The 25023-nt window shown below is 40.8% G+C and overlaps 1 protein-coding gene across 3 annotated transcripts; it reads right to left on the bottom strand.

Moving 5' to 3' along the window:
- Window positions 1-20124: 20124 nt before the first annotated feature.
- LOC133897489 (vacuolar protein sorting-associated protein 32 homolog 2-like) lies at window positions 20125-24764 on the bottom strand. Of its 3 annotated transcripts, none has more exons than XM_062338233.1 (8): window positions 24505-24763; window positions 23351-23462; window positions 22735-22834; window positions 22075-22160; window positions 21902-21993; window positions 21704-21818; window positions 21412-21607; window positions 20125-20458 (listed from the first exon to the last, which is right to left on the bottom strand). In XM_062338233.1, the coding sequence occupies exons 2-7, from the start codon at window positions 23432-23434 to the stop codon at window positions 21416-21418; spliced, it is 669 nt and encodes a 222-aa protein (XP_062194217.1). In that variant the 5' UTR covers window positions 23435-23462; window positions 24505-24763; the 3' UTR covers window positions 20125-20458; window positions 21412-21415. The 3 variants fall into 3 exon arrangements, with proteins under 3 accessions (XP_062194217.1, XP_062194219.1, XP_062194218.1); XM_062338235.1 differs by lacking the exon at window positions 20125-20458 and adding an exon at window positions 20485-20618 and having other exon boundaries at window positions 24505-24764; XM_062338234.1 differs by lacking the exon at window positions 20125-20458 and adding an exon at window positions 20665-20894 and having other exon boundaries at window positions 24505-24764.
- Between the last annotated feature and the right edge of the window lie 259 nt (window positions 24765-25023).

Below are 25023 nucleotides of genomic sequence, written 5' to 3'. Positions count from 1 at the left end.
CAGCTAATGAACCTTCATTTTTTCGAAATGAGAAGTTTTGTTAACTCTCATAGTTACATACAGGTAATACAACCACACAAGAAATTTTCCTCGGTCTCTACATATCAAAGATGCACATAGCCAACATAAAAAATACACCAAATACGCTAACACAAAAATGAAGTGGAGCTGAACAAGCTGGAAACAGATACCCGCAGCTATGGTTATTAAACTTAGGCTTGGATGTGGCGTCTAGATTGCCATTCAAACTGGATGAAGAGCTCCCTAGCCACTCTCTCCAGGCGTGTATATGCCGACGTAACCAGCTTGCGGTGCTCCTGCCATTGTAGCACATACCATAAATAGAGCCAGTGTCTTCAAGTAAAAATAACCTGTAAAGGAGAAAAAAAAAATCTCTTGTTAAAGATAATATCATTCATGCATAGCCATAGGAACCAACAGAAAGTGGTAGCCATCACCAGTATATTAGCTTTGAAATTTTTACTAAGATCCTGAAACAAATTTCCAAACATATTCGGTATATTTCATATTGATAAAGATTTGAGGCCACATGGACTATAAAACATTCAAAACGAGGGAAACGACAATTAAAGAAGATGCAATTAATTATCTTCGGTTTGTGACAAAAGCAATACTTCTGATCTATCCATTATCTTTTACTTAGGTTACCCTTTGTTAGTAAAACACCTTTGAGTAAGTACCAAAGGAGGATTTTAATATTTGGTTGTATTTTTAATTTCCACATTTGACTATTCCGGATTGGTTCGACAGCTTGCACAAGTGACATATAGAGATAGTTGACCTAGAACTTTCCAGATTGATTTAAGATCCATCTAAACTCATGTCATCCATTCAACAATGTGATGTTGTTGAGGTGTGTTGTCAGTTCATTCCACACCACCGTCATGGCCATCATCTAACAAGTCATCTTTATCACCACTGGAGTCCCCTTCTAGTGGAGGATGGCTCGAGCTGTCATCAACGACAAAGCCCAGGTCCTCAGCAGAGAAGGTGATTTCATATCCTGCGCAACCAAAGACAATATCAGTTTTGAGGGGCGACAATATGGCATTAATTAGATCCACTTGAAGAAGAACTATACCCCTACACTGCAGGCATTTCATATTGATCTCCTATGGTGTACCGAGCACAATACTAATAGCGTAGGTGGCCAAATAGTGCCAATAAGCGAGAGGAATTACACTATGTCGGAACATATCATTAGTGATGGGTGATAATCATTATTAGTGACGGATCTCATATCCATCACTCTTATCATGTCATTAATGATGACCCATTAGTGATGAATGCGGACCTATCACTAATATTGGTCTCTAGTGATGGGTGATAGTTGGTACCCATCACTAAGTTGTGTCTCCTATGGCCTGAGTAGACCTGTTGCCAGTCACTACTGATGGTCATTAGTGACAGGTGCATTTACCACCCGACAGTAATGACCAAGTCCTAGTGATGGGTGCATTTACCACCCGTCACTAATGTCCCAGTCATCAGTGACGGGTGCATTTACCACGTGTCACTCATGAATCTGTCATCAATGACATGTAGATTTCCACCCTGTCACTAGTTCTTGGTCATTAGTGATGGGTGGTAAATGCACCCATCACTGATGACTGTGTCCCAGTGACAGGATGCGGTTACAACATGTCACTAATGACATTTTCACTCATCACAAATGTACTTGTTGGGGGGAAAATAAGCTAGCCTGAGAATAACGGTTGAAGATCACCATCTAGGTCCCCTCCAAAGCCTTGATCTCCGAACCCTCTATTAGAAGCTCGATCTCCAATATCATCAGATCCATTCACGATACCCCTTCGCACCTACGAATCCTTCTCTTGGCTCCGCCGGTTCAACCCCCCGAAGCCTTCCAAAACACGGCCTCCCGAAGTTTCGATCCTCTGAAGCTTCGGCCTCCCGAAGTCCTGGCCCTCCGGCGTCCCGCTTCCTAACGCCTTCACCTCCCTGTTCTATGCCTCCTAAGGCCCCCGCCTCGGGATGATCGGGCCACCTTCCCGAGGGCAGCGGGGTGAGTCAGCAGGACCTGGGAAGATCTGCCGAAAGGGGAGCGACGATCGTACTTTTCCTGTAAGGAAGTGACCGGCATTAAAGGCCTAGGCTAATGGGTGCCACTCTGATACTCTGGCGTGATGAGGGCTATCCTGCACCCCTGACAGTGCGACACCTGGCCACAATTGGTGACCGGCTCGATCCCGTCAGGGGGCAGGCACCACGATAATTACCACAGTGGATATTTATCTCTTGACAGGATAGAAGGTAGTTATCCGAGGTAAGGCTCAGTAATTTAGCCGGATCCCAGATATTTGTACATTATGATAACTTGTACGCCAAGCTATGCATGGCCCTATAAATAGGAGGCCATGGTCCTCTAGGTAAAAGAGAGAAAGAAAAGGGGGATAGGGACACAGCGAGAAAGAACACGCATCACAGAGAACGTTGTGATACTCATCCCAGAGTGATACATTTCCTATCATCAATATACTCGTGGTATTCCTTCCTCTTAAACTCCGTCTCCAAGCTTGAGTCTCCTTCTTAGAAGAAACTCTCGTTGTACTTGCTGGAGCAAGACGGACTCTTGCTCCAACAGTGCTCGTCCTCCGATGTGATTTACCTCTTTCCTAGATGTATCCTAAAGTAAAGTCAAGATTTGACAGTCATCTTCTCCTGCAAACATATCACACTAGGAAGCATATATATGCACCATATCGATCACATTGATATTAGGTAACATAGCAAACATATCACAACAGTACATCCACCATATCAACATTAGGTAACACATCAAGATCACTCAAGTTTAAATAATAATGTACATAAGTCACAAGTGTATATTGAGATAACTAGAAATTATATAAGTCAAAAGTTCAACAAAAAATTACACAAGTCAATGTGTCGCCTCTCTACATTGGAACTTGCCTTTCAAAGCGACGACTTCTGTCATTATGAACGAGGCGATCCGTCCTTGAATATTGAAGAGTGCAAACTCCTCGATGTTACCATCTGGTAAGCTGAATTCCAGCTAAATGAAAATAGTAATGAAAAAAGTAGGCAATTAGCTTAAGCAAAATCATTTTATTATATTAAATGAATGGAAGCAGTTATGAAAAGACTATACGCAATTATCGTACATCTGAGGATTTCATATCCTTTGCTGCCATGGCTAGCAGCATGTGACTCGCAACATAGAAGCCACGGGCATTGCCCGATGGTTGTTGGTGGCATTGGAGATAAAAGAAACTGTCAGTTCAAAAGAAAAAGATGTAGTAGTAGAGTATTTGCAAATATGTTTTGCTGGCATTTATCATGAAGGAAGTCTCTTATATGTCAGTGTGCATGGCTCATACAACTCATACTTCACGTTGCATATACGTGTCAAAAACCCTACATGCAAAGAGGGATCCATTAGTCAACATTTGGAAAAGTTCAAAAAGTTCAATATGTAACCTAAGTCATTAAGAACTGACTCATCAAGGATTTGTTTGACCAAAGTATAGTCATGTACTGTCCGTTCACCATTACGTCCTACTACTGGTCTTGATGAATTAATGTACTAGACCAAGTTCCACTTGGGGGTAATGACCAGTAAGATCCAATAGCCACCCATGATGTGGATGGCCATCATGTAGTCGTTCTTCGAAAAGTGGCTGATTGCCTTAGCCACATATCCCACAACAAATTCCCTATCTTGTTCCATCACAGAAATTATCATAATTTGGGAGCTAAGGAATCCGAAGGGCTCCTTTCTTCCTCGTTTCTTGCACCAAATGTCTACAGATAAGAAGTTAGTTAGATTGGAGAATTAGTTGAAATAATTAATGAATGTCTAGTTTGAAAGGGCTTACAATGTAAAGCTTCAAAATAACCCCACGTCTAGACCATCGAGGTTGAAGAGGTCATATAAGTCGTTGAAGCCCATGAGTAAGTAGCCGTCCCCATTCAAGAAGTGATGATTTTGGTACTAGAAGACAATGAAACTCTTCTTTGCTCTATAACCTTGCAGGTAGTAATTACTCGACACAAGGTTGTCTCACCCTCCGCAGTGGATCTGCTGTCAGCAAGGCTTTCCAAGCTGAAATTTTAGGTTAGCCTTAGTCCAAGCTACTCCTATCACGCACTTCTTGGTGCTTGAGACCTTACCAAAGGACTTGGACTTCTTTGGTAGTTGCTTCTTGGACCCTAGCATGGACATCTTCTTCTTCTCTGGGTTGTCCTCAGGTTCCATAGATGGAGATGGCAGAGTGGGCAAAGGCAATGTAGCTGGCTCATCTCGAGGCTGAGGCTAAGGTAGGGAACTCATTGCACTTGAACATATAGGAGGATCGCTTCTAGAAGGTTTCGTGTGCACTAAGATGTCCCCCTCTTCCATTGGATCCTTTGAAGATGAGCTTCACCTAGTTTTCGGATCTCATCATTGGGGGGACGACAAATCTGTATCCATGGCATTGGCATGTACAAAATCTACGAAGACCACGACATATGTGAAGAACTGTTCAAATAATATTCTTATTAATCATTAATTCGATCATTTACCTAATCACAACTGCAATAATTAGTCAGAATATCATCTCGGTAGTCCCGACATGTGTTTTGTGCCCAAGACCGAGACACACGTTTTTCCAACATATGTCATCACAACAAAGCTTAATAATGAGCGAGTAAGGAAATTACATTACAAGTCTTGAAGTATTTACAATTTCTGCAATTTACAGCAAAAGAAAGCTAGGAGAAGAAATGAACATATTCACCTCCTAGCCAAAAAAGAAACTACGCAGTGGAAGATGCCATCAATAAAGAATAAAAGATAGGTGGAGCCATATGCCCTTAGGCACCACCCCAAAATCATGTCACTCGAGTAGTTTGCACTACTCATGCCCGCCACCTACATCGGCGTGCATGAAGTAGCCAAACATTAGCTCCTCCTTACCTGCAGAACCTGAAAGAGCAATGTGAGTACGAAGGTACTCACAAGGTTTAATCCATAATAGGTACATATAAATAACCCAACTCTAATGATTATACATTTGGATGATTAGCAATGAACGGCCACAAGGTTAAGTAGATTCACATGCGAAAATAATTTTTGACATAAATGTGTAACCATCTACACATGACCACCTATACCATGCTATCTTGTAATCAATGCATAAACATATATGTAACTGAAACCATCATAAATATATCTGAGAATATAACCATCTCAACTACATCCCAACATACCATACCATATCATCCCACATCCATGACTCTACGACCGATGAGGATGGACAGAAGTATGCTCATGACCGAGAGCGTGGTAATTCGAATTAATCTTACACCCTGCATGGGGGTACATCTTTACCCATACGACTCGAGGATCATTCGGCTTGCGTGACCACACAGGCCCATACAAGAGGGTACTTATGTCAACATTTCCCATACCTGAAACTACCCAATTACACATCCCCCTAAAGCACCAGAGTTATCGTGAGTGTGTCCTGGATACCTTTAACTCCCCGCCACCTTGCTTCTCCTTTTTTTTTCCTTACGTGTCATAGGGCCACAAGGAAAGCATCAACACATTATATGATAATCGGCTTTTTTACCATTAGATTAACATGTGGTTAGTACAGAAAGACCTAGAGCCAACGGCACTGACGGATGGTACTTATTCGATGCAAGCAGTCTATGGTATCCGGGTTCCTCTCCTAACCTACCCCTAGCACCGCCCACATCTTGTCTCATCCTCACTCTCATACAATCCATACCGTTATCATCATTGTGAACAATAATTGATCCTATAGCTCGCGAACGATGGAACATTTCACCGCTTGACTTCTACCGAAGAGCTATGCATTGCTAAGCATCTCGTATCACTTTTAAGTAAGACATTATCATGATTATACCCAAGTTACAAGGATAAGGATCATCAACAAGATCAAAGTAGAAGTAATGCATCAACATTCTACCCATATAATCCAACACTGGAACTCTAACATGCATAACTTACATAAGCATTATTTATCAATTGAGACTTCACAAGATCCAAAATATGAGGTGCAATATGCATAGATGCTTGCCTTGCTACTTCAGTACCTGCCTGATGCTACCCACATAGCACTCATAAAACTTCGTTGGTTCAGTGTCACCTTCAATCACCCCCACGCCACACTCCGGTTCTTTATTCTATAAAGAAGAGCGCATGCAATGATGAGCATGAAAGAAATGCAAGAAAATATGCTACATAATGCGTAACAATGGAGGATGCAACATAACAACAAGCTGAAAGTACACAACATGCGAAAAAACACAACATCTGATCTTCTGATAGAACTTGAAAGTTTCGGGTTGAACTCGAAACTTCCAGGTTAACCTCCGGACAGGGTCCTCAGGTTACCACTTTTTGGTTGACTCGGAGTTCAGTTGAGGTCGGAACTTCCAGGTGGGGGTTCTCGGTTAGCTCTAAATAGGATCACCCGAAACTTTCGGGTAACATACTCGGAACTTCCAAGTTCTAGAAGAAAATGTGTTCTCATTGATTTCCTTGCCGATTCAACTTGCATGCTAAATCTATCCCATATAAACATGTATATGCACTAGCCCAAGGGTTCTAGACTCAATTTACATGCTAAAACCACACAATTTCGGAGTACAATTTAGTGGGGATTTCCTAGTGCTACCTGGAACTTCTGGGTTACACCTGAAACATCCAGGTTGTTGCAAAGAGTTCTTCGCAGGGAAATTTTGGCTGATTTGATTTATGTGCCTCACCAATCTAAGGAGTGAAGGGTTTGCAATAACAATTGGGTTCTAGACACCACCAACAACGCAACACGATTTCCTAGCTCAAACTCATCCAAACTCCTCTAACTAGCTCCAAACATCAAGAACACCAAAAGAGGTCAAGAACGGCTTGAATCCTTTATACTTGCGAACAAGAAATGGATGGATGGGAAGCTAATGAGCTGGTGAACGTGAGGGTACCACACACGTACCTCAATTTTGCTTCTTGAAGGAGAAATCTGAGGGAGAATGAGAGAGAGCTTGAGGGAGAAGGGGAGCAGCTCTTTCTTGCTCGGGTGGGAGAGGCAGAGAGCGAGTGGGTAGGGTCTGGTGCTGTTGAGAAGGATAGGGAGTGGTTGGCCACCCATGTGGGCCCCATTCACTAGAGAAACAAGTCTGTTTCAATTGCAAAAACATTTCTTTCTCTCCCAAATGTCTTTCTCGCATTTGATTACCCAAACTGAGGTGCCCTAGTGCTCCAAAAAATAAAATTTATCAAAATTAAACATGACGCTAATGATGCATAATTATTCTTAAATATATGATTATGGGTTTAGGACATGACAGCATAACCTGGACGTATCGGGACCATATGTAACACTTGGACCTCTAGATGCACCTGACCCTTTGGAACCTCAATTTGGTAGCCACCAGGTCTTATGAGTAGCGAGCATGGCATGGGCCCATCCAAAAGGTCTATAGTATTCGGCTTTGTAGATGGAGAGCAGACAAGTTATTCGACCTCCTTAGAGGTTTGACTACTCCAGCACTAGGGCTATCACCCGCTGGTGCACTAGGAATTATGACTCCTTGTGACCCAAACCTTTGCATGAGGTCTTGATAAACGCTCTCCGTAATTGACTGGGTCAATGCTTGCGCATCGATTGGAACCGACCTCTTCCTCTTCTTCTACATCCCGATGTGTTCTGGGAAGCCTAACTTCCAGCCTTAGGAACTGGACACACCTCGCATGCGACCTAGGTGCTCAGGGTTTCCCAACACAGTGGAGATCTCCTCATGTTCCCTAACCCTGGTGAATGAACCTTCAGTGGATTGGGCTGCTATTTTTTTCACCAAAGATTCTCGTGGCCTTCGTTTGCTAACTCTTCATGCTCTACCTACCATTTCTCCCTTTTCCCCATGTACTCGCCTATGCCTAGGCTATGATTCTGCTTGTTCTTTGCCCGAAGCTGCTTCTTTACTGAACTCTACTTTTGGTACGCCTCTGAGCTCTTCAACCCCACAAAAGCTTCCTAATCCTCCCTTTTCATCTATGGGTACTTGCTGAAGGGCTCCAACCCTTTTGCCATATACTCGTTCACAAGCTTGCTCATGTGGCTTCTCCAAAATTTGACAATCATTTTCATAGCAGCCATGCAACCCTTCGCCTTCATGTTTTTCGGGAACTCCAGAAACGTATTGATGCCATTACTGAACAAAGTGTTCTTTTGAGCTATAGTGAGGTCATTGAACTTCTGAAGGGTCAATGACAGCCTGTCCCGAGCATTAAGGCCTGTGAGCTTCTGCAACCTCTGTAGGGCTTTCTTCTTCGTAGGCACAACATCATCATCGATTGCCGTGATGGCAATCCTATCTATTGACCACTTTGCTTATGCCCTTGGCCTTCGTACCTTTGCTCCATTCAAATCTGATTGCGTAGACATCTGACTAGGAGCTTGTGCTTCATCGGAGGATCCAGATGAAGACTCATTGGTAGATATCTAAAAGATACAAATATGAGATACAATTGTATAGGTATTATTAACTATATTCACTTTTATATGAATTTATGCAAATCTGATGTATTTCTTATCTAAAGTGAAGGATCCTAGATAAGTTTCAATATGCAAAGATAGGTCCTAATCCCATTCAATGATATGTTCTAAGGATCCTAGAAAATTTTGGCAGCACCTCTCCACTGTTCTACAAATACATGTCTTAACGAGCCGAGAGGGTGTGTATCTGAAGAACAATAGGGAAACGCCATAGAAATTCTCTCTAGAGCCATACAATAGCATAGAAACCTACTACTCGGGTCACATATCCTCGAACTGTCTAAAGTACATGGACAATTCAAGAGTATCTTCTTATAAATATGACAAGTTGCCATGTCATATTTCTAATCAAACACTCCCGAACGGGAGATGTAGGTGACGCAAACTAAATTCACTTTTAGGATTTCTTACAAAGTTAGTTTTAATTTCCTATATATCATCATTAAAGCAAAAATGGATAACATAGCAGATAAGCATGACCTTACAATGATTTAATAACATTTCACACAGATAAGCATTGAATATCACGTGTAAAGAAAGAACTGAACAAATATGCAAACTCATTCATCTGATGTTGATACTCAGAATTTCTGGATTATTGTAAAATATGGGACAATATGAGCAAAAAAATATTCTAGCAATAACAGTAGCAAGAAAAATACACAAGTAGTCTATAAACATGATCTTACAAGCATTGAAAAGAAGCATATCATGAATAATTAAACTACAAATGTATAATAGCATCTGAACAGTGAGATTGTGCGTAACTATTGCTCTGTGATTATCAATTCAGTTGGTCCCAAGGCTCATAATGTCGCTGCTCTCTAACTATCTAAAAATTCTTCACTAATTGGCCAAGACAATAATACAACTAGTTACTAATCCTGGAATTTTGCTGCTGCCCTACAGAATATAGCCACCATTTTTCAGAGAACAAACTGCCAGTACAACATGAAACCAACTAGCATTCAGGAAAATGTAAAGCACATACCAAATTGCAATTAAATGGATCTCTGAACAATTAACCAAACAAGAGTTTCTCAAGCTGATAGCATAACAGAAATATCACCAAACCAATGAACAGGTGCTAGCAATAGTAGTAATCCAACTAAAGCAACATGGCACCATGCAAAGGATATAAACTAGAGTACTGTAAGAACTTCCCAATCTAAGAATTTAATAATTATCATCAAGCTAAGCACATCCTAGGAAACAAGACTATCCAACATGACAAAATGATAGGGTTACCTAGATAGTAGAGCAGCCGAGCATCGACGAGGAGGGGCAGGAGACCTACCTTGATGGATGAGGATGATGGCGGCATAGAGCACGGTGGTGCGGGCTCCTCGATGTCAGGGTGCCCATCGGGGAGGAGCCAACAGGCTCCTCGGCATCAGGGTGGTGGTCCTCGGTGACGATGGCATGGGCTCGTCAGTATCGGGGTAGTTGGGGACAAGGGCGCAGGGGAAGATGCCGTTGGGAAGGGGGACGGGGACGGTAGCCTCAGGGATTGCTGGGAGAAGGAGGGGGGTGGCCTTAGTGATGAGGGCGCAGGGGTCTTAGCATGGAGATGTTGAGGAGGAGGATGCACCAGGCATGGTGAGGAGGCAAGAGCAGCAGGCGCGGTGGTGAGGAGGAGGGTTGCAAGCGTCAAGGAGGAAGGCATCATGACTTGGGTAAAATCAGGGGCTAGGGTTCCCAGCCCATTATATATACACCACTCATTAGTAATGGGTTATAGGTATGACCCATTACTGATGTGAAAGTCATTAGTGATATGTCATAGCTATGACCCGTCACTAATGACTGATCAGATTTCTCACTAAAAAGCTACCTATATTCTGCACTTAAACTTGTAAGAGTAGTGAGAATTCAATTAATTTATATATCCACAGACACATGATAAAATTTACACTAAAAACTTAACTGACCTTTTCATTAATTTAGGCTAAGTAAGATCATCACTTCATCAGTGTATACAAAAGAAGGTATGAATTACAAAAACAAAACCCATCTAGATTGCAAAAGGCTGCTAAATCCAAATTACTAAATTCAAATTACTATCCCTAAACCTAGGTAAGTAAGATCATCACTTCATCAGTGTCATCGTCGAAGTCACCACTGGTGCCGGCCATCTCCTCCTCCTTCTCCTCCTCGTTGTTGGTGTCAGAGTCGGCGCCCATCTCCACCTCCCCCACAAAGAGGTGTGATGGCCTCATCACTGATGATGGCCTCCACCGTTTTCTCTGTTATGCTGATGAGTTCGTCCTCATGGATTGTGTAAGAGATCACCTCTTTGTTGGCAATCACTTCCTACTTCTCTTCCTCTTCCTCCATCTCCACCATCATGAGGTCCCAATTGACGTAGTCGTCGTCGGGGCCTAGCGCCAAGGACAACAATGCAAGCTCCTTGTCATTGGTGGCCATAGCCGGCGATGGATTAGAGGAGCAGGGAGGAAGAGGGCATCAGGACCTAGGCAAAATCGGAGGCTAGGGTTCCCCGGCTCATTATATAGATATAAATCATTAGTGATGGGTCATAGCTATGACCCATCACTAATGTGTAAGTCATTAGTGATAGGTCATAGCTGACCTATGACTAATGACTCGTATCAACCGTCACTAAGGACGCATGGTCTAGAGGTGTGGTTGGGATGCCTGTGGTCTGAAAGTTAGTAGTGACATGTTATATTTATGACCCATCACTAGCATGAGGTCATTAGTGACGGGTAACAGAGATGACCCGTTATAATGACTTTAAGAGGGATTTTGGTATATTTTCTTATAAGACTGGAATTTATTTTTTCCTTCTGATTTAATTATTTCCTTTATGAATTTATCTACAATTGCATAAAATCATAAAAAATCTTAAAAAATCATATAAGTTAATAAAAATTCATAAAATTCTTATAAATTCTTAAAAATTCATATAAGCATTCATAAATTTCAAACTTAGGGCATCAATCCACATGAAGTTCAAACATAACTGAATAGTAAAAAATTGAGGTTACATTGATTCATGCATCATTTGGCATGTACTCGCCGTTTCCGTGCTTTTTTGACATGGATCCCTTCGTTATGGTCGGAACGCAAGTATAGAGTCTTCTCGTTCTGTGCAACCTGTAACATGATTATAGAAGCGAAAGGGGGATTTCATCAAATTAATTGTACTCGTCCTCATCAACCATGTTTTCAACTCCGACGATCCATCTCTTTCCTGGTGAGAACCACGTGAAGTTTCTTAATTATCATGTGAGTAACATAAAACATATGGGTAACTTGTTTAGCGAGTACACAAGGTTCATCCTTATGTCTGACAAGTTTGAGATTAACGCTAGTGAATTCGTACTTGTCTTTTATAACACCCTTTGTCCCGTGTACCCAATGGCACTGAAGCAGGAGTACCTTGAATCCCATGTAATCCAGTTCCCAGATCCCTTCTATGTGACCATAGTATGTGCTCTTGTGCATGTTGTTATCATAAGGGGAATACAGACGCTGCTATTCTGGTATGTGTTTTTCTGATCTTGGGCAACTGTGAAAGATGCGTAACCATTTATATCGTACCCTTGATATAACCCTCAGGTAAAGCTCGATTCCTTACATACGACTTGAGAACGCTCATGAATCTCTCATATGGATACATCTGAAGCAGGAACATGGGGCCAAGAAAATAAATCTCCTTTACAAGGTGAGCTGTGATATGGACTATAATATCAAGAAAGGATAGTAGGAAATATATCTCGATAAGACATAGAGTGTCAAAGTGTCTTTTTTCTAGCTCGGCTAGCGCTTCCGAATCAAGTACCTTCTAACCAATTGCATTGAAGAAAAAGCACAGCTCGTGATAGCCTCTCGAACATAAATTAGCAACATGTTTCTAATTCCAACCGTAATCATCTGCATCAACTTCACATGGAAATCATGAGTATTCATTCCACCAACCATTTTTAGCTCTTTTACTGAAACAAGTCTTCTAATGTTGGATGAGTAACCGAAGGGAACTTTCCCATTGTGCAAGAACTCACAAAATTCTTTTTTCTCCATCTTAGATAGGGTGATGCAAGATGGGGGTAGGAATTTTCCTTTATCCGTATCCTTAGCATGAAGCTTTAGCCTTAAACCCATTTCTTCAAGATTAGCTCGTGCTTTTTCATTATCCTTTGTTTTCCCCTTCATGTTGAGCATTGTATTGAGGAGACTATCACGTATATTTTTCTCTACATGCATGAAGTCAATAGAGTAGTGAATGTCTAAGTATTTTCAATAATCAAACTCCCAGAGAATTGATTTCTTGTTCCACATTTAATTTTCATCATGCATGGAGGATTTTTGGTTGCCAAGGACAACAATGATATTTTTAATCTTATCATAGACATCTTGCTTGCTGAAATGCCTTTGAGGTGACTCTTTCTCCCTTGTGCCATCAAACTGAGCCTTCATTTTCCGTATGGGTGGTTCCTGGGAAGGAAACATCGATGCCGCATGTAAACTGTTTTCTTTGGCTCGTTCAACCACATGCTCTCAATGTCGTCTAAGCATTAGGAGAAAGCTTCAGCTTTTATTCTACTCTACCCTGACAAGTTATGAAGTACTAGCAGATCATTGATGGTGATGAATAATATAGCATGTAGGGTGAAGTATTATCGCTTATACTGATCCCAAACCTCAACGCCTTCAAACCAGAGTGCTTTAAGATCATCCACCAAAGGACTGAGGTACACATCGATGTCGTTACTAGGTTGCCTCAGACCAGGAATTAAGGTCGACAACATAATGTATTTTTGCTTTTTACAGAGCCAAGGTGCTATATGAGATACTCATGTTACCGAATGGATTCATGCCATCTGTGCTCATAGCAAACCTAATATTTCTTAATTCTTCAGCGAACCAACCAAATGTGGAATCAATGGTTTGCCACTGAACTAAATCTACGGGGTGCCGTATCATTGCATCGCTCTTATGCCACCGCAACAATTGGGACTCCTTTTCATTTGTGAACAAATGCTTCCAATAGGGAATTATAGGGAAATACCACATCACTTTCCTAGGAGGCATGTTTCTCTTGCTGCATTCCTCCATGTCGTCACCATCATTTCTACGCTTGTACGGTTCTAGAGAAAGATTTGGCAGTACCTCCCCACTGTTCTCCGAATACACATCTTGATAATGAGCCAAAAGGGTGTGTATCCGAAGAATAACATGTGGTTCATAACTCATTTTCATAGGCATTTAGCGCAACCGTCTATTATCGAAGGCCTGTGGAAATAGACGATTTTCATAGGTACAAAATAGACTGCATGTGAAAACTATTTTCACAGACGGTTCACTTAAGGAACCTTCTGTATAGAATCTCCTGTGGAAATAGGTTTCTCTTTCTAGAGGTGGAGTATTTTATCATCCGCTTGTAGCTGGATAGATTACCACAGGTGGGTGACATAAGGATCTGCCCATGGTATGTATTTTAATTCAAATTCATAATATTCATATATTTTATTCCATCCAGATTTCAACACAGATTTTCGTAACAGATTTCAATAGCATTTATACATGTATTTTGAACATAGCAAATATCAACACAATAATTACATCATAAGACAATATTCACTACAATACAATATTCAACACAAGTACTACAATAACTCAACTAACATAGCTAAATGTCTTTCCTCTCCCACTCACAAAGTCTTAGATGGCTAGCCAATTCACCTCCGAGGTCAAAGAATCTACCACTCTTGTGAATTGCATGATGAACAAGCACATGTCATGTTGTACGTTTTACATATCTTTGTCTTTGAGAAAGGTGTGGGTACATTCGATCATCCATGCCTGAAATGAAAACACAACTAAAAGAGTTAAAACACTACTGACAACGGAAACAGAGCCAAATAAGAATGTGCAAGGGCAATGATAACTTACATCCTCAGGGTTCGTTGTGTACCTCCCGTTTACCCTCAGAAACTGGCAAACATAATATCTGTTGGAGCAAGAGATCGTCTTCCCCCAGCAAGTATGGCAAGAGTTTTTTTAAGGAGGAGACTCAAGCTTGGAGACAAAGTTTGAGAGGAAGGAACACCACAAATGTATTGATAGTACAAAAATGGATCATCCTGGGGGGAGTATCACAACGTGGCTTTGTGTTTGTACACCTCTATGTCCTATATCTTGCCCTCTCCTCTCCCAAACGACCATGGCCTCCTATTTATAGGGTTATACGTAACTTAGAGTACAAGTTATCGCTATGTGCAAAATATTCAGGACCCAGCCGACTTACATGGCCTTATCTTGGATAACTACTTCTTACCTTACATAGAAGATAAATATCTACTATGATAACTATTGTGGTGCCTGCACCTTGAGGGGTGAGCCGGTTGCCAATTGCGGCTCGGCGCCGCGCTGTCAGGGGTGTCAGGATAACCTCCATCGTAATGGGTGTCAGGACGGCATCCACTAGCCTAGGTACTTAATGCCGGTCTCTTCCTTAGAGGCAAAGTATGACCGGTGTTCCCCTTCTAGCATATTTTTCTTGAGACTTGACGACTCACTTCGTAACCTTTGGAAAGCTTGCTTGAGCCCTGGAGATGGGGGCTCTAGGGGGGCATTGCTCCAAGAGGTCGAGGCTTCAGGAGGCATGGCTCTGGGAGATGGAGGCTTCGGGACACATGGCTCCGGGAGATGGTTACTCCGAAGCCCAGAAGTCCGAAAGCAGCCTTTGGGAGGCGTTGGTCCATGGGCATGGGCTAGCTGAGCCAAGAGGCCATCGGGAGTCCTTAACAACGACCCCCAATAGTATCCACAAAGAGCGGTATCAAAACCTTTCTTGTTGCACTTGAAATAAAAATGCAACGTATTCATTAGTTTAATAAGACTCTTCATCATAAATAGTGAGATACAAGCATTAGATATGTGTTATTACCGGAAAGTGTGTACAGACCATCATCGCATCCGGCTTGGCCATATCGTGTATCCCACCTTTCATTACATACCACTTGTAGGCCCAATTTGAATACCAATAATTAATAATCAATTCATAAAGAATTTTATGTATGGAGATTTTCTTTACCCCTGTATAACATCGATGAGATCTAGGTAGGATGATGGTTGGAGATCGGCTGAGTCAAGGACCATGAGTCTGCTCTGCTTCGGCATCAGCATTATACAAATAAAGTGGTTGCTACATAAGTACTTATGTTAGATTCTTGATGACATGTCACTAATGAGGTCATTAGTGAATATTAAATGACCATTAACAAAAAGTTCAAATTTCGAAAGGAATCAAATGACCATTAGGCTCGCATAGCCATGGCATAACCTCCTGCAGCCTATTGCAACTCACCACTTTTAAACAAACCTATTCCATCAGCCCTAAACAACACCCATAAAACCAAATAAAAACAAGATGAAAGAAAATCCGACTAGCATGTACTCATGTCCCATATGATATATGTAACATGCAAGTGGCTCCAATAGCGGGCACTACAAGCCACATTGAAAGGAGAAAGAACTATATGTATTAAGAAGATGAAATCATCCGCTCCCAATCCACTCCTATAGGATCATTGCTACTCTATCTATCAACGATTTTACAATTCAAAAATAAAGTGGATGGTGAAACCATGAAAGAAAGGATTATACGAAAAAACTCCCCTGTGGTAAAAATGGTAAAAAATTTACAACGAGGCAAATAATAATAACAGGACATGCATGCATCAACAGTGGATGGAAAACAATGGATGTTCAAAGACACTAATACACATGCATGTCAACGGGGGAAGGAAGTTTAATTTACAGTAGATCCAATAAACAATATCTTATCTAAACTTCATTCGTTCCCTGTTTCCCACATGTAAAATAATCATAAAGCAGAGATCATGCTATGATATGGTTCAACACAAAAATGTGAACTGATTGAGGCAATTTAAGCATAGTGTTTTTCTCTCCCAATACATTATGACTTTTCAAGGTGTTGATGTCTAGATAATTCACTAGAAGCTTGAAAGATGAATGACATTCTTTCAAACAGATCAAACTGTTAACCCTATATTCTCTCTAAAAATGTCAAAGGTACACATATACAGATCAAAATAAAGTATTGGGAGCTCCGGGACATCCTAATGGCAAAATCCCTCAGTGGGATGATGGTCGGGCAACACAAAGAGAACAGAGGCATAATGGCCGGGCATCACACAGAGAATTGAAGGTCCACATTCTCAACCGGAACATCGGCTACGATGGCTCGATTGGGAGGGGATGGCTATTCACTATGGTGAACGGAGGAGGGCACCGAGCACCGGGCCTCGGGTGTCAGCGGTGCGCGGAGGGAGACCAGAGGGGGGCACAGGGCCTAGGGCATCGACAGCGCACGGATGAAGGAGACTAGAGAGGGGCACCGGGCATCGGGTCCTTGGCGAAGAATTCGATGGCACTGTTGCAGCACCCGAGGACGAGGAGGATGTCGGGCTCGTGGAAGCGTCAGAGAGGTGACGCGTCGGCTTGGAGTCAGCACGTCATAGAGGCAGCCTGATGGCGCGGAGGAGACGCAGTCAATGGGGTTTAGGGTTCTGGGGGGGGGGGGGGGGGGGGCTCGCGCGTGGCCATATATAAAACTTCATTTCCACAGGTGGTTGACGTAACAAACCGCCTACAAAAATGCATTTTCACAGGTGGTTCACTTAACAAAGCACCTTGTGAAAATGCATTTACACGAGCAGTTGACATAACAAACTGCCTATGAAAATGCATTTTTCATAGGTGGTATACTTTATAAACCACCTGTGCAAGTGCATTTACTATTTATTTTTATTTTTATTATTTCCCTGGAAATATTCTTCTATTTCAAATTCTATATGCATATATTTAAAACAATCTCATATATTCTATCATATTATTGTATTACATATTTTTGTTACATAAGGCAACGCGTATACAATCATTTTAAATATGTTTTTGAAAGGTCTATTAGACATTATCATTTTTTTGTCACTTTTGGGAATCAATAATCACATTGGAAATTAAGTTACATAACAGGAATGTCACATTGGAAACTAAGTTGCATAAGAATGGATATCATAAGGTACTTTCGTTTCATGTATAGCCATGGAGGAAGGTTGTAGATGGCTACGACCATTGGCCAAGTGCTTTGTGAGGTGCACATGTCACTGAAAGGATTCATTCCATCGGCACTCAACGCCAACCTTATATTTCTTGTTTCTTTAGCCAAATCTAGATACATGGCATCAAACTTTCTCCATTGCTATCATCAGCGGCGTGTCGAAGCTTACTTCCATCCTTCTTGTACTTATCAAAATACCAACACATCAATTCAGAGTCCCTAGGGTTCAAGTATAAATACTGCAAGCAGGAGATCACTAGCAGATACCATATCACCGTGGTAGGACTTTTTCTTCTTCTTTGCTTTAGAAGAAGTGTCTTCTTCATCACGATCAGTATTACTCTTCTTCTTCTTCTTCGCGTTGGCGGAAGAATCTTTGTCCTCACAATTATCGTTCCTCTTGTACTAACTCGTATTGTAAACTAGGTATCTATCTAAGGCTTCATACTCTTTACTATACAGGATATAGTGGTTCGGGCACACTTGTATTTTTTCCACATCCAATGACAATGTGTAAATAAGATTCTTCATCTGATAAGTGGTGGTGGGCAAAGAGTTCGACTTTGGAAGCATGTTTACCAAGGGACTCAACAGATTCGAGAAACTCTTGTCGGATCATCAATTGCTGGCCTTCAACCTTAGAAGTTCAAGCAGCAAATGCAACACTATAAACTCCTTATCACAGTCATTCAATTCTTCATACAAAAGTTCCTTTGATGCCTTCTGTAACGCCTCAAAATTATCTGAACCTCTCATGTCCCTTAAAACATGTGGTTCTGTATGGCACAACATTTCCTCCCGATCAAAATCAGCATCATCATCCATCATAGCATCAGTGTCACCTTTGAATCCCTCATCATCACCATCCACTTGATCAACAGCGATATCGTTGTTTAGTTCGCATGTACTTTGTTCGCCGTTTTTGAACCAACATGTGTAATCCTCAACAAAACCTCTCAAGATCAAGTGTGATTTGATTATACTTGATTTGTCCCATAATTTCTGGTTCTTGCAGTTAGAATATGAACAGTGTATTTCCTTTGTTTTCTTAGTCAAAGCGTCCTTCTCGACGGCTTCAATAAAAGTAGAGAGCCCTTTGATGTATATTTGTCCATGTCTTGGCGCATTGTACATCCAAGCTCTGTCCATCTTTAACTTCAACCACAAAATTAGATACATAAATTAATTAATAAGAAAATCATAATAAAAAAGAGTTTTTTAAAAAGGAAGAAAATTAGACTTGTTATGATTATAATATGTTTACGCAATTGAAACTACAATTAGAAAATTTGGCTCAAAATAATATAGATTCATTATTCTCCCTCCCTCTACATCTAGATCTAGATCTAGATCTAGATATATCCAAAAATTTTCATTCATGATAAAACCTCCTAGAGGCTAAAAACATCAAATTCCAGCTACATTTTCGAAATATAATGTTATAATCATGTGAATCTACACAATTAAATCAATATTGATCACAAATTTTAGCTAATTCGAGGAGCTAAATGGCTAAAACCATTATCATCTCTAGATCACATCTAAACCCTAATTAAACTTTAAATCTAAATCTAAACTTCAAAAGATGCTAGCTAGGGATGAGATATCCTTACCTTAGATAGCTCCTCCAAGAAATCAAAAACAAAACCTCCACCTCTCTGTTTTCAAATTCCGCGGCCACCTTTGAGCTCTACTGTTCGAACACATTGAGCTCTGTCTGAATGGAGTTCCCTGCTGAGAGGGACTGTTTATATAGATATTATCGTAGGTAGTTCACATAAGGGATCGCCTGTGAAAATTAATTTTCACAAGCGGTTTCTTATGTCAACCGCCTGTGAAAATGAACTTCATTATCACATGTGCTTCACATAAGAAACTGCATACAGAAATGATTAATTTTCACATACGGTTTCTTATGTGAACTACCTGTAGAAATAAAATTATTTCTATAAACGGTTAACATAAGAAATCATATGTGAAAATTAATTTTCACAGGCAGTCCGAAACCGCACGGGAGCCTAACCTACTGCTCAGACGGTTTGTCATATAAACCACCTTTATAAATGAACCCTGGGTGTCTTAAAAATAGCTTTTTATAGTGTTTAGCAGTTCAATTTAATTAAATTATTCAATGCAACCTCTCTACTCATCGAAATTGTATTAGGAAGAATCACCGTATTCAACATATAGTGTCCAATATATGCCTTTGACCCTTATCTTCTATTAAATATATTTCTAAAATCTAACAAATTTATAAGAACATATAAAAATTCAAGACAAATCTACACATATAACTTTAATATTTTCAAACAAAATACCTTAAAAGTGATTGATAGTCAAATTTTCAACTCGAGACCGAAGGAAGTAGCTTTCAACTCGTAAAATTTTGTACTAACGATAAGGACGTACTTGAATTAACGGTAGATGAAGAAACAACTCTTAAAAAAATATTAAGAACTGCGAACCCTGGGGATTTACATGTTCCAACATGTTTACATGGTTCCAGACAATATGGCTCAAACGAAAAATACTGTGGGACAAACAATGCAAATTGCATGACTTTGATTGATTAGCTTGGATGGAGCTAACCAGCCACATTAACTGAAACCGTCTATAGAAAAACAGGCCCCAAAACCACTAAAACAAACACCAGCTTGAGCAGCCATTTTTCTGCTTCGATTGATAATCCGCAAGATTATATTGTAGCCAGGCTCACTCGTAACTTCGTAGCGTAAAGCCAATAATTTGTACATTTCACCTCTTCCTTGGGAACCTGCAGATTTTCAGTTATGTTAATAATGAACATGGGTAAACAACTTAGGGACACAAAAAAAAGAAAGGAGTTGAATAATGACACTTCCATAGAAGCCAAATCCTCAAAATTCTTTCATTGTCATCTATTCCAAATACCCAAGTGAAATTCCAAGCAAATTCTGCAAATAATTGATTTTCAAATTACATTTTTTTTCTTTGATTGTAAGTAGCCAAAAGAAAATGAGGCCAGCTATAATTGGGATGAAATAAGGTTTTTGGTCAGAGTTTAACTAATATGAAACTAGGTTCTCAGTCCGTTAGTGACCGTAAACTTTAATAGACAACCATTGGGTAAGACAAAATTGGCTCCTCAATTCTCAGGAGCTAATATTGGACAACAGGATGGATTAACACTTTCTCCTTGAAGCATATGCCCCATTATCCGATAAGTCTATCTGCACAGGGAACCAATATCATGATCACATGTTTCTGGCAAACCATTTCAAACAGAAAAATTAGATGCTAGAAAAGCTGCGCGCAGCATTCAAATTGGCTTCCAGATAATTGATCTGCCCACGTCCTCTCTTCCATATCCTAGTATCCTACCTGTGCTAGTAAATTACGTACTACACAATTTCATGATATAGTCCTGTAGTAACAGAGCATTCCTATCATCTTAAACAGCATCTGACAATTATAATATGTTGGCAGGTTAAACAGCATCTGACAATTATTATCTGTTGGCAGGTTAAACAGCATCTGACAATTAAAGATTCAAACAAATAAAAGGAATGAAACAGCATCTGAATTAAACAGCTAGTTTTTCTACATAAATATTTCTGCATCGGACCGTAACCAATTTATCAAAGAGAAATATACAGCCAGTTGACTACTTAGCATTACACGTTACCTAACATGTACAAACTACAAGTACAAACTACAAACCCATCAAGTAAGAGATAAATCTATAACCTGATCACAACGCCATTTCAGCTTGCAGTGCAGCAAGCTCATCATCCTCAGCTGTAGCTTTCTGTGGAGCAGGGCGAGTTGGTTGCCTGTTGGCTGGGACCTGCACTGGATGGACAGGAGGAGCTGCAATAGGCTCCAGAAGCTGAGACTCCAACTCTGCTCCCTCCAGTTCTTCCAGTTCTGCTTCCAGTTCATCCTGTCAATTTTTTAGAGAAATAGATGATAAGTCATAAGTGCATCAAAGAAAACAATGGAACCCAAGATTGTATCTCAAATGGCTACAGTGAATTACCTCGTCAAAATCAGCAGAAGCTCCAAGAGGAGCTGACAAAGCATCCTGTATTTGTTTCATATTTTCAGTCTGTTCATTAATTTCATCCATAGTCTTGTCAACGTCATCAATATTTCTGCAGGGACATGGTAAATAGTCATTGAGACCTTGAACGATTATGGAGGCAAATCCTAAAGTGGACTGAAAATTAATACTCACGTTGCTTTTTGCATTGCTTTCATAGCTGCAGCTCCAGTCCTCAATGCATCAACAGTCTCTGTTGTAGCTTTAGCAGCTTCTAACATGATCATCTGTACAAAAGATGGTTATATGATTAACATACATAACATGTAGTAAACCAAAAAGCCTCAAAATGTTGAGTAGGAATTAACCTGATCATGGATTCTCAACTGAAAATTTCCCAGCTGCTCAATTTGTTGCTCATAAAGTTTTTTCCTCTTTAAGGATTGGATAGCCGCTGTTAAGAAATGTTAGAATTGTATTAGCACAATAGAATCTTGTTTCTGTCGTGTAAAAAAGAAAGGTGGTAGGTCATAGAATTTTAAGGTAATCAACATTAGGTCAAATGAAAGCAAAATATGAAAAGCTATAAGCTGTATTAGATAATCATAAGAAGCATCATCATCAGGTCTTCAAGTAAAAGATGGTGAAGATTGCTCCACATATAATGCTTTATGAAATTTGCATCTTAAGTGTCACAGTTAAAATACAAGCACAAACAAACCTAGATTTTGATTTGACAAATACACTGTCAACATGATAACATGATGATATTAACAATGAACCACATTAACTGTTTCTCAAATGCCCATATATTTGACACAATGCACCATGTACCAAAAGAAATAAATAAACCAACAATATGATGCAGAAATAGCCAGGTATGATAGATATTTTTTAAGTTTACAGTGCGGCATGTGTAAAGAACTTGATGCTCATTTTAAGTGTACTCTACAAAAGCACAACACCACTGACTGCATCACCAAAGCACAAGTGCATATTTCAAGTTTTGCTATGGTGATTTACCATACCTCTTTTATTCTTCGCTTTTGAGAACTCTTTGGCCCTCTCAAGCTCAGCAGCTGCTTTTTTCTCCAGCACTTTTTCTTTCTTCTCCAGCATATCAAGAGTCTGCACATAGATAAAGCAAGCCTTCAAAACTTGAATTGATTGTGGCATAGGCATAGGATGAACCAAGTAGTATTAATAGAATGACCATAGTACACCAGTTGGTGCAACATATAAAGTTTCTAAGAGGTAAAAGGTTCAAACTTCAGAAGCAAATATAGCGAATCAGAGAAGGATCATCATATCATGGTGTTGATCATACAAATGTTGATGTAGAGGAGCTCTCAAATGCTATGGGTAGAACTTATACATCCCATATGTTCAGATGAAATTAACATAACTAGAGAATACCAAGACATTAAAATAGAATGGTGGGACTTTTCTTTCCTAGAGCACTGTGGTGCACATGCATCCATCAAGTGCAAGAACAAGAAACCAGTAACGTTGGTTTTGTTTCTCAAACCAAATCAATACACTACAAAATGAAGGATACTCTTATGTCACCATTATTTAGGCAACCCAACTAAGAAAAAATAATACATGGAAAATAACATCTGATTCAAAGCAATACAAGTTCACCTCATTTAACTTGTCCAGAGTGGCCAACGCATTGGAATTGGCTTGCTCCTTTGGCTTCCCAAAGATCCTATTGAACATGGACATGGCTGCACTTGCAACACAAACTCACCACCTGCAAAATGAAACAACAGCAGAAATCATCATTCACAAGCCAATTCAAGAAACTCGTCAAATAGCAACATAGGAAATGAGCCTAGCTCAATTGGTTGAGGGTGTGGATGTACGCCTAGACCATCCAAGTTCGATTCCTCTTCGATGCGAATTTGGGTGCCTATTTTTTCTTAATATCAAAGCCACCTAGTTCCTTCTAGGTTGGTCGAGTTTTTAATCTATCAAGTAGCAATGTATCCACAAAACAGCCCAGAACGGCCACAAGCAGACCAGATCCTCCCAAGAAGGCATTTGGAGTTTTGGGTTACATTACAAGAAGCAGCACTAGAGATTGGCAGCAAGAACTAGAAAGGATTCTCTTGGCATTGCAGGGGCCTATGAAAAGCACTTCTGTTACTACTTTTGGGAGCAACAGTCGGAAGCATGTTTTTCAGCGCCATAGCAGCAGAATCCTCATGGACTTAGTAGATACTCCCACACTAGTAGTTCACTGTGCAGCGGCACAACAATAACAAACAAACTGACCCTGCCAAATCTAGATATGGCATTAGTGCAAAAGCCACGGGAACAAATTTCCTACCAAAATTAGGACACCCTGAGCCAGCGCCCTAAACGCAAGTAATAGCTCATGCAGAGCCAAACGGAGCACCACAGCATGACTTCCGAATCAGCCTCCACTTCAGTACAAAATCTTTCTCCTTTCTCAGGGGCGGGCAAAAGGGGGGGGGGGGGGGGGAAAGGATGAACATCTAACGACGGCAACCGCAAGCACGGACTCAACTAAATTGAAACCAAAGCGCGCACCCGGCGGTGCCCCCGAGTCCCCGACCAATGTAGACTAACCAATCGCAAACCCGCGCGGAGGCAAACGCGATCCGAGCCGAAGCCACCGTCTAATCAATCGCGACGAACTAGAACGGGCGCGATTTAGACGCACGCAACGATCCTCGTCGCACAAACTAATCGCCAAACGCTGTGCCACCATCGATCTGGGCGCGGGCGGATCTAGCCGGAGGGGAGGGGAGGCGAGCGAGGGCGCTTACCGGATTCGTCGCCGGCGGCGGTGGGCGCGGGATTGGGCGGGCGTGATTCCGGAGGGGAGGGAAGCGAAGAAGAGGAATCTCGTTGGCGGCTTTGGGTGGGGGCCGAGCAGGGAGAGAATCGATGGGATCGATGGGCCGGGGAGGAGACGAGCTGAGTCTGGGGATGAAGAGGAATCTCGTTGGCGGCTTTGGGTGGCAGCCGAGCAGGGGATTGGGATTTGGGAGACGAGAGGGATCGATGGGATTCCCATCTGTTTTCTACATTTTTCCCCGAGCTGTTTTTGGATTTTCGAGATTTATATGGGAAATAAATGAAAATGGTTTATTTTCTGATTGTATTGTTGGTATCTATTTTTAATTGGAAATTTTCTGTTTAGATTCCTGATTTTTCAGTTGTAGGAGAAGAAGAAAAAAAATAAGAATGAATAGAAATAATAAGTGATTCATATATGAATCATGGTGAATGATGTTGATGAACCGTAAGTTAAGTAAAAAATTGTTTATCTTGGTATTTTGTTG

This window comes from Phragmites australis, chromosome 17 (genome assembly GCF_958298935.1).
Source record: "Phragmites australis chromosome 17, lpPhrAust1.1, whole genome shotgun sequence".
Lineage (NCBI taxonomy): Eukaryota > Viridiplantae > Streptophyta > Magnoliopsida > Poales > Poaceae > Phragmites > Phragmites australis.
The sequence above is the reverse complement of the archived record's forward strand: the minus strand, read 5'-3'. Positions and strand labels throughout refer to the sequence as shown.

What these genes read in the sequence shown, in the direction of transcription:
- LOC133897489 (XM_062338235.1), bottom strand. Translation starts at nt 23,434, where the DNA reads ATGTCCATGTTCAATAGGATCTTTGGGAAGCCAAAGGAGCAAGCCAAT. An exon ending in AAAAGCGAAGAATAAAAGAG is followed by an intron (nt 22,161 to 22,734) that starts GTATGGTAAATC and finishes ATTTCTTAACAG; the next exon opens with CGGCTATCCAATCCTTAAAG. An exon ending in CTTCTGCTGATTTTGACGAG is followed by an intron (nt 21,608 to 21,703) that starts GTAATTCACTGT and finishes AAAAATTGACAG; the next exon opens with GATGAACTGGAAGCAGAACT.